The 17,892-nt window shown below is 43.9% G+C and overlaps 1 protein-coding gene across 6 annotated transcripts in view; it reads left to right on the forward strand.

Moving 5' to 3' along the window:
* Positions 1 to 17,892, forward strand: part of PDE1C (phosphodiesterase 1C) — a 1,569,255-nt gene that overhangs the window by 1,020,316 nt on the left and 531,047 nt on the right. For all 6 annotated transcript variants that reach the window (XM_029589797.1, XM_029589798.1, XM_029589801.1 and 3 more), the window contains 2 exons: positions 3,309 to 3,491; positions 6,060 to 6,126. In XM_029589797.1, coding sequence (XP_029445657.1) covers positions 3,309 to 3,491; positions 6,060 to 6,126 — 250 coding nt within the window. The remainder of the gene's footprint in view (positions 1 to 3,308; positions 3,492 to 6,059; positions 6,127 to 17,892) is intronic.

Consider the following 17,892-nt stretch of genomic DNA (forward strand, 5'->3'; position numbering starts at 1 on the left):
ATGAAGCTAGACCTAAGGAGAACACAGGGGCCTCAGGGAAGAGAAGGAAGCCTGGGGAAGGCTAATGCTATCGAACTGTTAGTTATATTGCTGTCTTTATTTTGTGAACTGCAAAGGTAAGCAGAGCTGCTTCTGGTTTGTTTCCTATTATTAGTAAAGGAGTTTATGAAAGATAAGACAGAATCTAGCCTGGGTTTATTCTCTGGCCAGCCACAGACTGCTCAAGGCCCCACACTGAGAAACAGCACTTTGCCCAAGCAGAACATTCATTCTCTTCTTAACCATATTAATCCTTAAAGGCAAAAAACATGAAGGAATTTGAAAGACATTCGATTCTAAATGTATTCATCTATTAGATTAAAAATAAAAGACTGAACTGTGATTCTGGATTCATGTCTTCTATAGTAGCTTCTAACACTGTCTGCTGATAGTTCTGATGAGCTGTCAGCAGACAAATAGCCTTTTCATAATATGTGCTAGGCTTTAGTTTTTCTTGATTGGTTTTGTGAATTTTTTTTTATTTTCTGGCATTTGATGAGTTTTATGAAGATTTGTTAGATAATTTGTATTGTTTTGTATTATTTTAGGTTATATATGAGTTGTATTTGGATTAAATTTTAATTTATTATGTTTATTATATTGATGTTTTTTTTCTTGTTTATATTTATATTGTTTTGTTTACTATGTTCTTGGTTGTATTTTTATTTTGATTTTATGCGTTTAGAGAATAATTTTTAAAGATGGGAATCTGTGGGTTCTTTTTACCCATAGTTTCCACATACTTTCACTTTGAAAATTCTTGGAAAATATGCACAAAAACTCCCCAGACAATATTTGATGCTAATCAGGTCTCTAGTTTATACTTCCCGAAGATACCTACTGTAGGAATTCTCTCTTAATGATAATGATAATCTGTTTAAATGCTTCTTCCTTCATTCTTGCAATTACATCTGAAGAACAGACTTATGTGGCCTCATACACTGATATACTACAACATCTTTGGATTATTCTTACATTGGTTTAATATATGGTTTCACAACCTATAACAGGCCTAATTGAAAACTTATGTCTTGGAGTGAGGGATGGGGTGGAAGGATAGATGGTTTTGTTGTTCTTAATTAGATGTTTAAAATTTGTAAATACTGTAATAAAAACAAGAAAATGTAATAGCTTAGAGGAGAATTTTCAAACTTATTTCTAGGAGTTAAAAGCATTTTACTGGTGTTAATTGGCAGTCTGAAAATTTCCCTCTTGAATGCAGCGACAAGTTCATGTGTTGTTCCACAGCACACTGACTTTTTGCCTCATTTGAGCAGAGGCATTCTCAGGTGTGTTGATGAGTGGAGGGAAATTACCTGCATAGATTGCATTTTCAACTCAGTGTATGCTATTTTCCTTGACAAAAGATACAGAAAAAATAAGCAGGTGTAAATGACTGCAGATACTTTGTACCCAACGCAGGTTTCAAAACAAAAGAAAGTGTGTACTTTTGCTTTAATAATATGGACAGTTTACAAATTGGCCCTTTAAAAGTCTGTCGGTACTTTTTTACCCATGGGCTTTCACTTTGAAAATTATCCCAGAAAAAATACCTGCACGCATTTGCACCTGCTAATGTGTGTGTGGGTAGTTTATTTGAGAAAAAGTCTGTACAAACTTTTGAAAATGAAGAGTATGTGTGTATGTATAAATTCCTCCCCAACCCTCTGCCTCCAAGAATGCCTCCCTCTAATGCAGGTGCATAGAGATCTTACTGACATACAGGCCCTATAGAGGGTCCTAGAGATGTGCAGATGAACCTAGAGACCCTGCCCATGCTTTACATACATAGAGTTGTACTTTTACCCACTGTGATCAAATGGGCTTTTACAAAATTGCTGGTCTAATATGTGGGTAAAAGTATGCTTGTAGGGTCTGCATGCATGTACTTTTACCCACAGTGAGCAGAAGTGCTCCTGGTGGGGAAGGAGTTAGGCAGGAGTTTGTACTTATATGCATACTTTTGAATTTTCTCAGAAGAAACCATGCATCCACATTAGCAGGTATAAACATGCGCATGTTTTCATTGTATAATTTTCAAAGGGTATGTACGCATCTGCTTTCCCTTAGAAAACTGGTGTGATTACCATGGATAGTTGCTTTTAAATCTAGTTGGGCAGTTACAAAATTATCCCCCTTCATATTCAAGTTCATTAACTGGGATAGTGAATCTAGGAGATCAAGCCAATAAATGAGAAGGTTTCAATAAATAAATTGAATTTAAGCTGTTTCTATGCTTATGCTTAAATTCACTATATTTATTGACTCCCCCTTATTTTTTTCTAAGTGTTTTGTACCAGTTTCCACTGGTAGATGGCATCTAAATACCTATAGCGGGTTATCCCTGCCTACAGTTCTTATGATTTCTTTCTGTTCTATATTTTGAGTTCCATATTCAAAAGCATTTAGCTAGCCATCTCAGAAATTAGCCAGCTAAATTCATATTTGGTCACATATCCAGCTAAATTCTAGCTGCCTAATATATTAGGCTAGAATTTAACCCCCTAAGTTAGGGAGGTTCCAACGATGTAACTTGGAGGAGGTGAGTTAGCTGGCTAAGGGGGTCATTTTCAAAAGCGATCGCTAAATGGAGGCGGAGTCGGCCCTGGAAGAGGAGGAGTCGGGGGAGCACTGGGGACGACGCTGCACAGATATCGCTGACGGCGAAAGGTAAGGACCCTTATTGCCGCCTTTTATGGTGTAGTTATTCGGCGCAAAAGCCAGCAGCCAGTGCACCGCAGTGGTGCAATGGCTGCCGGCTTTCGCAGGCCCGCCCCTCACTTGGCCCCTCCCCCCCCCCCCCCCCCTGCTCCCCGTTACAGCTGGATTTTCTAAGGCCTGCAACCTTAGAAAATCCAGCTCTAAGTTAACTGACTAACTCCGATATTCAGAGCCTGGTCAGGCCAAAGAGCTGTCCTGAAGTTAGAAGGCTATAGTTAGCCAACTATCTTTCACTATTGAATATATCTCCAAAGTTAGTCAGATAAGTTTATCTGACTAACTTTGCTAGCTGGACTGTGTCTGAATATAGACATCTTAGATTTCAAGTTTGTTATAATTTTGGATCTATTATGCTTTTCCTCAGTTATTTACATACTAAGCAGATGGTTACTTGTCTCTTCAGCAGTAATGGTTATATGGTCCTGTTTACAGGAATTAAAATGTACCATTAAAATTTAATTTGGTGTCAGTTAATTTGCCTTTGTAGCCAGGGTATGAAATATACTTAGCTTTGTTTATAATCCATTTTTCATCTCTCTCTTTCTCAGGCGTCTATTGGATACTGAAGATGAACTCAGTGATATACAATCAGACTCTGTGCCCTCGGAGGTTCGGGATTGGCTGGCCTCCACCTTTACGCGGCAGATGGGCATGATGTTGAAAAGGACGGAAGAGAAGCCGCGCTTCCGAAGCATTGTCCATGCAGTGCAGGCTGGAATATTTGTGGAGAGGTAAAGTGGAGATTCAATAAATCTTTTCTACTGATTGGCCTTGGCATTGAGACTGTACATCTAATATTAGCTGAAAGCTATTTTTTTTTCTGATTTCAATCATGCAAAAAGCATGTAAGAACAATAGAGGTGCCATTCTGGGTCAGACCAATGGTCCATTTAACTCAGCATGCTGTCTCTGAGAGTGGCCCGTGCAGGTCAATAGGAAGTACCTGGGAAATCTATTCCAGAAGTAAGACCTAGTGATCCCCAAGTCTACCTGGCTAATCATTTTTATTAGATCTGTTCTCCAGAAACAAAATCTAAACTTTTATAAACCCCCAGCTATACTATTAACCTTGACATATCTTCTTCCAGCAAATTGCTCTGTTTTATTGTGTGTTAACAGAAAAAAAAAACTTTCTTACATTTTTTAAAAATCTGTTTCCAGTTAGTTTCATGGAGTTTTACTTCAACCTAGCCTATTTGTCAGGGTAACTAATTATTCCCAGTCCCTTTTAACTTATTTCACACCACTCATAATTTTATAAACCTCTATCATATCATCTCTGTCTTTTCCCCAAGCTGAAGAACCTTAAGCTGTTTATCCTTTCTTAATAAGGAATCTGTTCCATCCCTTTAGCATTTTTGTTGTCTTTCTGTATTCCTTTTCTGGTTCTATCATTTTGAAATGGGGTGACCAGAACTACACCCAATACTCATGGTGTGGTCGCACCATAGATTTATGGAGAGGAATTATTATATTCACAATTTTGTTCTTTTTTACTTCCAAATAATTCCTAACATTCTATTTGCTTCTTTAACTATCTTGCTTCAGTTTCTACAATGACCAGTATTCCAGAAAGATGGGGACATAGGCCACAAGCTTTTTATCCTTTATCTATTTATTTAGCAATTCTTCTATTCTGCCTTCATCCAATGCATGTTGTCATCCCAAGACAGATTGTATTGAGTCTGCCTTGTACTTGGGAGGAAGGCTGGTGCTTTTAAATGTGAACTTGACTACAACTAAATCCATAACTATTTGCAATCTTGTTTTGGAATATGAATTCTATATTTTATGTCTCACGGAGATGTGGTTGATGGAGGGGGAATGTACAACACCTATACCTGTAGTTACAAAAACATAAGGGGTATGAAAAGAAGAGGAGCAACCTTGGTTCATCTCTTAAAATTATAGAACTGGAATTACTATTTTGTCAGTAACTGATGCATTATTGCTTAAGTTTGGCCCCAGAATTAATATGTCTTTGTTTTTAATTTATTGTCCTCTTGTTTCAAAGGTAGAGATATTGGACATAATTACAGAAGTTTCAGTTATACATGCTGATCTAATAGTATTATTTAATATAAATATTCATATTTATTTTTGTCTATTTTCAAATTTATAAACTGCCTCTCCCAATAAGGCTACAAAGAGGTACTCAAAGATAAAATTGACATACAACAGACAGTCCACGAACAGAACAATTCACAAACTTGAATCAGTTAAACTATTTATTTTTAATCATGCATGGATGATGTCTATAATTCAGCTAACTCAACTCTTTCCAGTAATATCCTAACCTATCCAGCCAAATTTTAGCTGGATAATAAGTTATCTGGCTAGAATTTAGTCAGATAGGTACCAAAATCTTCATTTAGCCATATTACTTCTGGCTAAATGAAGATTTTGGTACTTATCTGACTAAATTCTGAATATGGACCTCATGGCTCTTCATGCACCTAATATTTAGTTTCCTAAGTGCTCTGACTGTCTTGAGGTCCCAGAGATGATGGTTATTCCTCTCCTGTTTGATGACTGTTATTTCTTCCACTCCAAAATGGTATTTGGTCCTTGGATTTCTGTATCTGAAATGAATGATTTTGCTTTTTAAAAAATTAAAGCATATATTTTGATAAATTCAGTATTTTAGCTTTAAGACAATAAACTATACTTATCCTTTACTTCCACCTAAATTTTAAAAAAATTCTCTGATACTGAATCCTTTTACTATCATGTTCATTATACTGATGTTGATGTTCCTTAGCATCAAGTCTTGCTATCAATCAGTAAGTAGAATGGTGAATTGTAGAATACAAGGGGTCATGGTTATCTAGCATTTAAGTATATCTTAATTTTTTTAACGTGGATATTTTTTTCTCTTATTGCATGATGGTTCACGTGATTATGGAAAGTGTGAATACAAATACACTTTCTATGACTGGTACTGCTTTAATTTATACTTTTTATCAGCATAGTACTGAAATGCTTAATTAGTTGCTTTCCATATGCTTTTTCACCTATGTCCTAAGAAATCAAGGTTTAGCTCAGTGGTTGTCAATGCTGCTTCTCATGACCTCCAACACAGGTTTGTTTTTCAGATTTTCCTTAATATGGAAAACAGCCTGATTCATAGACCAAATACATGCAAACATACTTGTGCATATTCATTGTGGTTAACCTAAAAACCAGGCCCGTTTATGGGCCAGGACTAGACCTGTGAACTGGTAACTGAAATGCAATCTAGTTTAAGTAAAATGTAATGAATTGCTTCTGATTATACATATATTTATTTGCTTTGATAGAATGTATAGAAGAACGTCAAATATGGTTGGACTGAGTTACCCACCAGCTGTCATTGCTGTCCTGAAGGTAATCGTGGCTGAATTGTATAACATAGAAAGATCCACTAGATAAGCCTTTTATGAATTGTCGATCATTTGTTTCTTCATGTTGCATCAATAGTCTCTCAGTACTTTGTTGTGTTGAATTGACTATATGCCTGGATCTCAGTTGACCTGATCGATTATTGTATTCAATATTAATTTGTAGGCCTGATGCAGGCATAATTCATTCAACCAATATGACATAGGTCAAATCTATTTTGAGCTTTGAGAATCAAAAACTTGTAGCCTTGTCTTGAGCATTTTTGATAATGCAATATCAGCAGTCCCCATCTGCTAAATCAGGGACATTTTCAATGGTGCATGACAACGTACATGGCAGTGTCATCAGTGAGGATTTAAAGTGTATAAACTTTGATCTCATTAACCTTGAGAATCTTAGTTTTTCTGGAATACTAAGGAAGCAGAAAAAAGGAAAACAAGCAGAGAGGCAAGAGGGATGGGATTGTGAAGAACAGGGGTGTGGGATGGAGAAAATCAGATGAACTTTGGTTCAGTGTACAGTTAGGCAGGATCAACCACAGTTGAAAATATGCAATAAAATAATATAGAATGAGAAACACTGGCCTATTCATTAGACACTTTCATGTCAATTCAGAGCATTTAATACTTGGTAAAATTATCCAACAGCTTGTTACCAGGGAAGTGTCATGTTTATAATAATTTCTAGGATTTGTCATTTTCTTTTGCTAATGCATAGATAAGTTAGACACATTACATGTGCCTCTTTTTAAAACATTTCTTATTTGTCTGTTTATTACCACTTGGATATGGTCTTTATATTGGTCATTACTACTTAACTGACCATTCTTTCTCAAAATGTAGTTTTAATTTGTGTAAGATTTGCCTTTAATTTTAATTGTTGCTCTGTACTTTACTGGGTTAGAATCTTGTATGAAAACGTTTGCGGCATTCACTTTCTCTGATCCATTCAGCATGTTATGTATAGCAACTAAAGTGCCTCTCTTCACTCATGGCTATTGAAACAAATGCAGTCCAAGCTTCTATGTAGTACAAGCAAGGTAGAAGCCGGGGAAAGGGGTTAGGCATGATTTGTCAAACAATACCATTGTGCACTCACAGGTTAATAATGCAATATGCTCTGCCAGCAAGAGTACTTGATTGATTTAATCATTTATTTACTTGGTTATTTGTGTTGCCTGGGAAAGACTGATTACAGACAAAAACCTTGTTTTCAGTTGAGTTCAGATAGTGGCAGGGTATATTGAACCTGTTACAAGTAAAAATAATTGAACAATTAATCTTTACAATTATATAAGTAGCTAGTCAAGGGAGAAACTGACTTGGAAGCCTTTTTGCACTTTTTATCCCAAATTTGTCCAAGCCTTAAGCCTGCCCCAATTCTTTCTTTATATAAACTTAATACTCATTTGCTCTAAACATACCTTGATGTTCAGGCTTTAAAAACATATTTATTTATCAGATAACCCATCTTCCAGAGCTGATAAGAAGTGAATGTTTATATAAGTTAAGTGGAAATTAGGACTGCACAGAAACAAAAATGTTGTTTTGGTTCTTTTTTGTTGTTGTGTATGCCATAATCATTCATTTGGTTCATTTCAGTGGAAAGCAATTTTTTTTATTTCTTCATTTTATTCCTTTATTTGTTTCCTGTTAAAGTCAATGGGGGAAACAATGCAGCCTAATGGGCTTCCTAATTTCTAATGAAACTTGTGGTTAAACATCATCAGAAGGGTGACGGGCACTCCAAGGCATCAAGGCTATATCAGTGTGGCCACAAAAGTGGCACAAATAGCCCAAGGATCCATAATGGGGCAAAACACCATCAGCTGTGGCAGGAGTGTTCTCCAAGGCACTATGAGAGGAGCAAAGCAGCAGCAAGAGTGGCCAGAACACCCCAAGGCTCCAAAATAGGAGTAAAGGACACCAACAACAGTGGCATGAACCCCCCCCCCCCCCCCAAGATAGCACAAGAGGGTAAAGTGGTACCATGTGTGGCATGAACAGTTCAAGGTACCATGATGGGAGGAAAAAACACCAAAAGTGTCAAGAAAAATCTCAAGGCAGTGATAGAGGATCAAGGCAGCAGAAAGAGTGGCATGAAGACACCGAAGCACCATGAGAGGTACAAAGCAGCGATCCATTGTGGCAAGAACAGCCCAAGGCTCCAGATGAGGGGCTAAAGGACCAACCAAATTGGTACAAAGCCCTAGGCAGAGAGAAGCCAGAGGAAATCCTTGTAGGTAGCCTCATGTTGTTTCTATATGGCATCATTAGGCTTGGAGTTGGTCTTCCATTTTTCTGTGGATAATCTCAGCCCTGTCAGCATCATATGCCTTCTCCTCCTCATCATTATAGGATAAGATACAACTGACTAGAGGCCCAAATTCTCTTCAGCAGCTATTCAACATTCCCTGATTCAGGGGAATCTAGGACACAATTTTTTCTCCTGAATCAGTTTTTGCAAACACTAGTTCCATTACCTGAGAAGCAGTAATAATGGAGGAGAGTGGTCCTGGTTTTGGGTGCTGCACTTTTTCTGCCCCTGCACTTTGCTGTGGTGTAATCCATCAGAGGTTAAATACTGGATGAGATCAATAGTCAGCAAGACCCGTAATTGCGTCACCATGCAATTCTTTTAAAATACCCCCCCCCCCCACATGTGGAGGCCACCCACCCGCACATGCGCGTGTGGACATTAAAATTCGGTATGCACGTGTGTGTGGAAATTGCATTTTATAACATGCACGTGCCGATGCATGCATGTTATAAAATAGCTGCGTCCATCTGCATGCACCTGGAACTGCGCGTATATGGACGCATGCAGGCTTTTAAAAATTTACCCCATGCGCGCATGTTATAAAATTGGTGCATCCATGTGCATGCGCCGCAAACTAACGCACATGTGCGCACGTGCATCATATTACTGCTAGTGTGTGCAAAGAAAAAAACTTTCATAGACTGTGTGGGTGTGCTTAATCCTTGTGCACACACACAGATTCTGAGGCAGAGAAGAAAGAGACAAAGATCAGTCTGTTGTTCACTGAAATCTACTTCTGAAATAAATAGTAGGTGCATATTGAAAAACAAGATAGCAATGTACAGATTGAGACAAAAAGACAGAGTGGCATCAAAATCCCCTAAAGCACTCAATGTGGGATATAAGAGCATAAGATTTGCCATATTGGGTTAGACTAAAGGTCCATCAAGCACAGTATCCTGTCCCTAACATCGGCCAATCCAGGTCACAAGGGTAGGTAGATTCCATGCTGCTTAAAATCCAGGGGTAAGCAGGGAGACTTGGAAGGCCGAATGAAGCCTTTGGCCAGATTCTCGCGGATGTACTCTGACATGGCCTGAGACTCTGTTAGCAATAATGGGTAGATCCTACCCCGAGGAGGTTCCATGTTGGGCAACAAGTTGATTGCGCAATCATAGGTACGATGCAGATGTAAGGTGTCCACGGCCTTCTTGGAAACACATCAGCAAATGAAGAGTACTGCGGAAGAAGGCCGGGAGGAGAGAGTGAAGAATTCAGGCAAGGCAGGGGCAAAAAGAACTCCAAAGAGTTGTCATAGCAGGAGGAGCCCCAGCGAGAGAGTTATGAGGTGGCCCAGTGAAACTGCGGGGAGTGTTGCTGTAGCCATGGCAGTCCCAGGGCCACAGGATATATGGCCTTGTCCAGAATGTGGAAAGAAATGGTCTCTACGTGCAGAGATCCTGTGCGGAGCCGAATAGGAGCTGTGGTATGAGTAACCTCACCAGGTAAAGGTTCCCCATGGATAGATGAGAGTAGTAAGGGCACTGGGGAGCGGATGGTGGGAATCCGGAGGTGCTCAGTCAATTATTTTAAAATAAAATTCCAACCAGCCCCAGAGTCCACCAAATCCAGAGTGTGGAACTCCTGATGGTCCATCTTAATGGAGACTGGTACTGTCAACGGAGTAGAAGGCAAAGTCAAGTGAAGTCAGGCCTATGAGCAGTCCTCCTGCTGAACCTAGTTTCCCGGACAGATTGGACACGAGGCTATGGCATGTCCGGACTTGCCGCAGTACAGGCAGAGGCTGGATTGCTGGCGATGGCGTTGTTCCTTGAGAGAAAGTCTGCTCCGACCCATCTGCATTGGCTCATCCTCAGCTTTGCTGTGGGCTGCGTTCAGACTGGGTGAAGATGAACGTTGGATTCGGGACGAGCCTGGCATAGATTTTCTGGATGCTCTAGACTGCTGTGAGCGCTCTTGCAGGCGTCGGTCGATGCGACCAGCAAGGTCTATCAAAGAGTCCAGGGAGGCAGGCAATTTGCGAGCCGCCAGCTCATCTTTTATCCGGGAACTCAGTCTTTCGAGGAAGATGGATCGTAAGCAGTCTGAGTCCCAGTGAAGTTCTGACGAAAGGGTCTTGAATTCTATGACATAGTCGGTTAATGGCCGAGAGCCTTGTTGGAGATGGAGACGTGAGGACCCGGAAATGGTTCTTCTGCCAGGGTCATCGAAGACGGAGAAAAATAAGGTAAGAAACCCGGGCAGGTCTCGAAGAACTGGGTCAGCATGCTCCCAGAGGGGTGACGCCCAGGCCAATGCCTTACCATCCAGAAGGGAAAGGATGTAGCTCGTCTTGGTGATCACATCTGGGAAGAAAGCCGGTTGCAGGCAGAAGTGCATACTACATTGATTCAAGAAACCCCTGCACATAAGAGTGTTCCCTGAAAAGCGTGGAGGTGGCGGCAAGGGCACGGTAGGCAGAGGGACTGACATAAAGGTGCAGGAATTGAGTTTGATAGACATTGTGGCGGCAGTCACAGTGGCGTCTAAATGGGTGCTCAAGTTATCAATGGCTGCTGCTAGTGTTTCCAGGAACTTTTGTTGTTCACTGATTCTTTGTGCCAGTCCAGGGATGGCCTGGATAGCTGAGACTGCCAGGTTGATGGACTTGGCAATCTGTTAGGATTTGTGTGTTTCATGGATCCTTGGCCCAAGGTGAGGGTTGATATCACCTACAGGGAGGAGTCCCACAGGTCCTCACCATCGGGAGGCGAGGTCAGCTGCAGCAGGAGATACAGTAGTGGTGGTAGAGAGATAGAGCTTCCTGCGTCACAGCCACGTGATCACAGGAACTTGTAGAGAGAATACTGTGAGGTATCCCAAGGAGCAGGGCAAGAGACACAGTTCAGAGGGAAACCACAGTATTCAGGTAGAACTGAAATGAAAGTACCAGAGCAGGAACCTCGATAGAGAAGCTCTAGGCAGGCCCCGAGGAGTGGGAAGCGCGAGATAGGAACTTCTGGAGAAATGCAGCAGAGACTGTCCCGAGGGGCGGGACAGTATAGCGAGAGAGGCTCTAGTGTGATGATGTAGGCTGACCCACAGAGCGGAGAAGCCCGAGTTGAATCTCTGAAGTAGTGATGTAAGCAACCTCAAGGACCGGGGCTGTGCACGATGGAATCTCTGGAAGAGAAACAGAGGCACTACCCCGAGGAGCGGGGTGGTGCAAAGTAGTGTCACTGGTGTTGAATGTAGGCACTGCCCCGAGGAGCGGTGAAGCACAGGGTACAGTCACTGGTGTAAAACGTAGGCACTGTCCTGAGGAGCGGGAAGCATGGAGTAGTCACTGGCATAGGCACTGCTCCGAGGAGCGTGGAAGCGCAGAGTCGAGTCTCCAAAGCAGTAAGGTAGTTCGAGGCACAACCCAGAGGAGTGGGGAAGTCAGCAGGTAGGACCTCTGGAAGGCGCAGGGGCTAGCCCGAGGAGCGGGGGAAGCCTGGAGACGAGGTCTCCAACTACAGTGCAAGCAGGCCCCCGAGGAGCGGGTACCTGAGCCAGAGTCCAGAGTCGAAGGAATATCCGATACAGGAACCACGGGTCCAAGGAGACAGGAGCAAGCACCAGTATCGAAGGAACTCGTTGCCACGTCAGCTAGCAAAGGGCGAGGGAGGTGCTTATGAATCCCAACCTTGTGATGTCATCAGTCAGGGATGCCACTGAGGTTCCCGCCATTGGGCTCCCGCGCGAGCCTAGGAAGACCTGGAGTTGGCATGGGTGGCAGCGGCATCCCGGCCACCAAAAGGAGCCTTGAGAACCTAGAGGTATGCGGCGGCAGAGGCTAGCCCCAGCCATGAGTAGACCCGGAGAGAACAAGGCAACACATGACATGAGTTGAATCGATCGCAGCCGTCTGCGACAGTCATAACAACCTTTACATGAAAACAGACTAATTTTTAACACTTGGAGTCAATTTTCAAAGATTCATTGAGTATATAAGATAACCAGCTAATTTTATTTTATTTCTCCAATCAGGAAAATACTTGGCTGGTGCAGTGTACAATATATAAAAACACAATCTGAAAAATCTAAAATTAAATAACATTAAATTACTATAATAAAATAATTAAAATACATCCAATCTCCTCTTACAGAGGTGAAAATGCAACATGTATTTATTCATTTATTTTTGGTTATTTTTAGGGAGATTTTTCAGCCACACCTAACTGGCTAGGCTTTCGGTTGAAAATTAACCCAAACCTTCCTGCTAAAACTTTGATTAACTAAATTTAGAACCATGTATACTCTGGAGGAGAGGAGGTGCATGGGAGATATGATACAGACATTCAGATACCTGAAAGGTGTAAATGATGCACAAACCTCAGACCTTTTCCATTGGAAAGGAAACCGTTTACTAGGGGTCATGATATAAAACTCTAGGGGAGAGGGGTTGACTGACAGCCAACATCAGATAAAATCTTTTCACAGAGAAGGTGGTGGGTATCTGCAATGCCCTCCTGGAAGAAGTAGTGAAGACAAGAACAAATTTGGAATTCAAAAGGGCATGGGATAAGCACTATGGATCCCTAAAGGTTAGAGGATAAGAATGAAGAGCTAGAGTAAACTATATTAACTTTTAGGGGTGTAGGGAAAAAAAAGACTCACTCCGTCCCTGCATCAATTACCGAGGCCTAAACGAGATCACCCTAAAAGACCACTATCCATTGCCTTTGATTTTGGAGCTTTTCGATAGTCTTCAGGGAGCGAAAATCTTCTCCAAATTGGACCTCAGGGGAGCTTACAATTTGGTCCTTATCCACAAAGGCGATGAATGGAAGACCGCATTTTACATGCATGACGGCCACTTTGAACACCTTGTGATGCTGTTTGGCTTTTGCAATGCTCCTGCGGTGTTTCAGAATCTGATGAACGAGGTTTTCAGAGATATGCTTTACCAATGTGTTGTGGTGTACCTTGACGACATCCTAGTTTTCTCCCAAGACCTATAAAGCCACTGCCAGGATGTCTCTCGTGGCCTCCATTGTCTACGGGTCAATCAACTTTATGCCAAACTCGAAAGTGCTCCTTTGAGCAGGAGACCGTTCCTTTCCTTGGCTACACGGTTTCCAGTCAAGGGTTCAGAATGGACCCCCAGAAATTAAAGAGTATTCGCGATTGGCCTCAACCTACGGGTCTCAAGTCAGTACAGAGATTCCTTAGCTTTGCCAATTACTAAAGGTCTTTTATTCACCATTATTCTACTCTGACTGCACCACTCACGGCCATGACTCGCAAGGGGGTCAATCCTTCTCAGTGGTCGCCCAAAGCCATGACTGCTTTCCAGGATCTTAAGACTCCCTTTCTCCAAGAGTCGTGTCTCCGCCATCCAGATCCCAGATGTCCATTCATAGTCGAGGTCGACGCCTCCAACGTAGGAGTAGGGGCGATTCTAAGCCAGTACTCGACTACCCATACCTTACACCCGTTCTCCTTTTTTTCCAAACGCTTCTCTCCAGCGGAACAAAATTACGTGATTGGGGATAGGAGTTACTGGCTATCAAGCTGACCTTTGAGGAATGGCGTCCCTGGCTTGAGATGGTCCAACACCAGATCACAGGGTATACCGATCACAAAAACCTCGAGTATTTACTCCGTGCTCAGCATTTGAACAGTTGTGAGGCCCTTTTTTTAACCCGATTTAATTTCCTGCTGCGCTACCGGCCTGCCAATAAAAATTGCCATGCCGATGCTCTCTCCAGATCCTTCATTGCAGAGGATGTTCTCAACACTCCACGGCACATAATTGACCCTGCTAAGGTCATCCTGTCCTCCACGTTTCCAGTGCCACCTGGAAAGACGGTGGTCTCTCGTCAATTATGATGGAGGGTCATTAGGTGGGCTCACGACTCCTTGACTGCAGGACACCCGGGACAGTCTAAAACTCTCTCCATACTCCAGCGGTTTTATTGGTGGCCTACCATGAAGAAGGACACACAGGACTATGTAGAGTCCTGTCCAACTTGCGCCCGCCATAAGCCTCCTGTGGGACATCCTTGGGGTCTCTTGCAACCGCTGCCTGTTCCGAGTGAGGCATGGACCCATATTGTGACGGACTTCATAGTGGACCATCCTCCAGTGGCAACAACACCATTTGGGTCACTGTCAACCATTTTTCAAAAATGGCCCACTTCTTGGCTCTGCCTGGTCTCCCTTGAGCACTGCAGCTTATACTAAATTGTTCATGCGACACGTGTTCCAGCTTCATGGCCTTCCTAAACATATCCTCTCAGACCGTGGAGTCCAATTCACTGCCCGCTTTTGGAGGTCTGTCTGCAAAAAATTCAACATCTCATTAGATTTCACCTCCCCAAGCTAATGTACTTACCATCCCCAAGCAAATAGACAAACAGAAAGGACTAATAGAACCTTTAAAAAAATGTTGCATGTTTACGTGAATCTACGGCAGAATGATTTGGGCTGACTTCCTTCCTTGGGCAGAGTTCACCCAGAACTCTCATCAGTCCGCATCCACTGGTTCGTCACCCTTCCAGGTGGTCTATGGACATCAGCCTCTGCCACAGCTTCCGCTTCCACTATCTGTGCCTTCACCAGCGGCACAGTCAACAGCCCAGGAGCTGCATCAACTTTGGAAGAGTACTAAGCAGCTGCTCCAGCAAGCAGCCCAAAATCAAAAAGGCTCTTTGATGCACACCATCGTGAAGCTCCCCAGTTTAAACCAGGCGGCAAGGTGTGGCTCAGCACTTGGTTTATCTGACTTAAGCTGCCTTCAGCTCGCTTCACTCCCAGATACATTGGGCCCTTTCCAGTGCTCCGCCATTTGGGTCCAGTCACCTATAGACTCCAGCTGCCTTCCTCTCTCAAAATCCACAACACCTTTCACATATTGCTACTAAAACCCTTGGTACTGTCCGGCTTCTCTAAAAAACCACCGGAGCCTCAACCACTGTCATCTGAAGCGGACATCACAAACCAAGTCCATGATGTGCTGGATGTAAGGAAGTGAGGAAAAAAGTGGGAATATCTTCTTTCTTGGGAGGGCTTTGGGCCTGAAGTGAACAGTTGAGAACCTGTCACCAATATTCTTGATAAAGACCTCATCAGGCAGTTCCATGCCACACATCCTCGAAATCCCAAACCCCTGGTAGGGGGCCTTAAGAGGGGGGAGTACTGTTATGACTGTCAGTCGCAGACACCTGCGACTGATTCAACTCACGTCATGTGTTGCCCTGCTCTCCTCTCCGGGTCTTCTCGTGGCTGGAGCTAGCCGCTACCGCCATATATCTTCAGGTTCTCAAGGCTCCTCGTGGCAGCTGGGATGCCGCCGCCACCTACGCTGACTCTGGGCCTTCCTAGGTGTGTGCGCGCGCGCCATCGGGTCTCCCTTTGAAGGCCCAATGGCGGGAATCTCAGGGGCGTCTCCCGACTGATGACATCACAAGGTGGGGATTCATAAACCCCTCCCTCGCCCTTTGCTAGTTGACTTGACAATGAGTTCCTTCTTTACTGGTGCTTGCTCCTGTCTCCTTGGACACATACTTCCTGTATTGGATATTCCTACGACTCTGGACTCTGGCTCGAGTACCCGCTGCTCGGGGGCCTCCTTGCGCTTCAGTTGGAGACCTCGTCTCCAGGCTTCCCCCCCTCCTCGGGCTAGCCCCTGCATCTTCCAGGGGTCCTGCCTGCCGGCTTCCCCGCTCCTCAGGGCTGTCCCTCGAACTACCTTACTGCTTTGGAGACTCGACTCTGTGCTTCCCCGCTCCTCGGGGCAGTGCCTATGCCAGTGACTATACTCCGAGCTTCCCACTCCTCTGGACAGTGCCTACGTTTTACACCAATGACTGTACCCTGTGCTTCTCCGCTCCTCAGAGCAGTGCCTACGTTCTACACCAGTGACTGTACTCTGCACCTCCCCACTCCTTGGGGTAATGCCTCCGTTTCTCTACCAGAGATTTCATCATGCGCAGCCCCGCTCTTTGGGGTTGCTTACATCACTATTTCGGAGATTCAACTCGGGCTTCCCCACTCCACAGGTCAGCCTATGTCATCACACCAGAGCCTCTCTCGCTACGCTGTCCCGCCCCTCTGGACAGTCTCTGCTGCATTTCTCCAGAAGTTCCTGTCTCGCGCTCCCTGCTCCTCGGGGCCTGCCTAGCACTTCTCTGTCGGGAGGTTCCTGTTCTGGTACTTACATCTCAGTTCTAAATGAATACTGTGGGTTCCCTCCGAACTGTGTTTCTTGCTCCGCTTCTCGGGATCCCTTACAGTATTCTCTCTACAAGCTCCTGCGATCACGTGGCTGTGATGCAGGACGCTCTATCTCTCTTCCACAACTACTGTATCTCCTGCTGCAGCTGACTGATGGTGAGGACCTGTGGGGCTCCTCCCAGCAGGTGGTATCAATCCTCAGCTCAGGCCAAGGGTCCACGAAACACACAAATCCTAACAAAGGGCAAATGATTTATTACATTGCAGCTTCTGAAGAAGCTAAATATACACCAGAGTTACTCTTGTGATATAAATATCCTAAATGATTCTTTACTACGATATCCTATATTCTCTCTGGGGCTGTTTATTGTAGCATACCAGTAATTCTGAGGAAAACTTTCCTCCATGGGATAAAACAGCATAGACCACTTATTTCATTTTAATTGTATACAGATATGCCCATCAAATCAATGGGGTAGATTTTCAAAGGGATACGCGCGTACCCCCTGAAAACCTACCCCAAATCCCCCTTGGGCGTGTCGAGCCTATTTTGCATAGGATCGGCGGCACGCGCAAGCCCTGGGACGCGCGTAAGTCCCGGGGCTTGCATGGAGGGGCGTGTGGGGGGCGTGCCGGGAGTGACGCAGCGTTTCGGGGGCATGTTGCGAGTGACGCGGTATTTCGGGGGCAGCACCGCGGGCATGGTTTCGGCCCGGGGGCATTCCGGGGGCGTGGCTGCGCTCTCCGGACCAGCCCCCGGACCGGAACATGGAGCGCGGCAGCTGGCCTGGTGCGCGCAAAGTTAGGGAGGGGGTTTAGATAGGGCCGGGGGGGGGGGGGTTAGGTAGGGGAAGAGAAGGGAAGGTGCGGGGGGGGGGGGGGGGTGGAAGGAAAGTTCCCTCTGAGGCCGCTCCAATTTCGGAGTGGCCTCGGAGGGAACGGAGGCAGGCTGCGCGGCTCGGCGCGCGCAGGCTGCCGATTTTGGGCAGCCTTGTGCGAGCCGACCCCGGATTTTAGTGGCTACGCGCGTATCTATTAAAATCCCACGTACTCTTGTTCACGCCTGGTGCATGAACAGAAGTACCCGTGTGCGCAGATTTATAAAGTCTGCCCCAATGTGAATAAGTTCACATAAAATAAAATCTTGGGAATGTTGATGTATTACATCTGTTCTGTTATTCACCCAATTTATTTGATAACATATTGTGGTCAAAAGGGTCAAATGAGAGATTTACGATGGTCCAGACATTGTCAATCTCTTTATAAATC

The sequence above is a fragment of the Rhinatrema bivittatum genome, chromosome 2, assembly GCF_901001135.1.
Source record: "Rhinatrema bivittatum chromosome 2, aRhiBiv1.1, whole genome shotgun sequence".
Lineage (NCBI taxonomy): Eukaryota > Metazoa > Chordata > Amphibia > Gymnophiona > Rhinatrematidae > Rhinatrema > Rhinatrema bivittatum.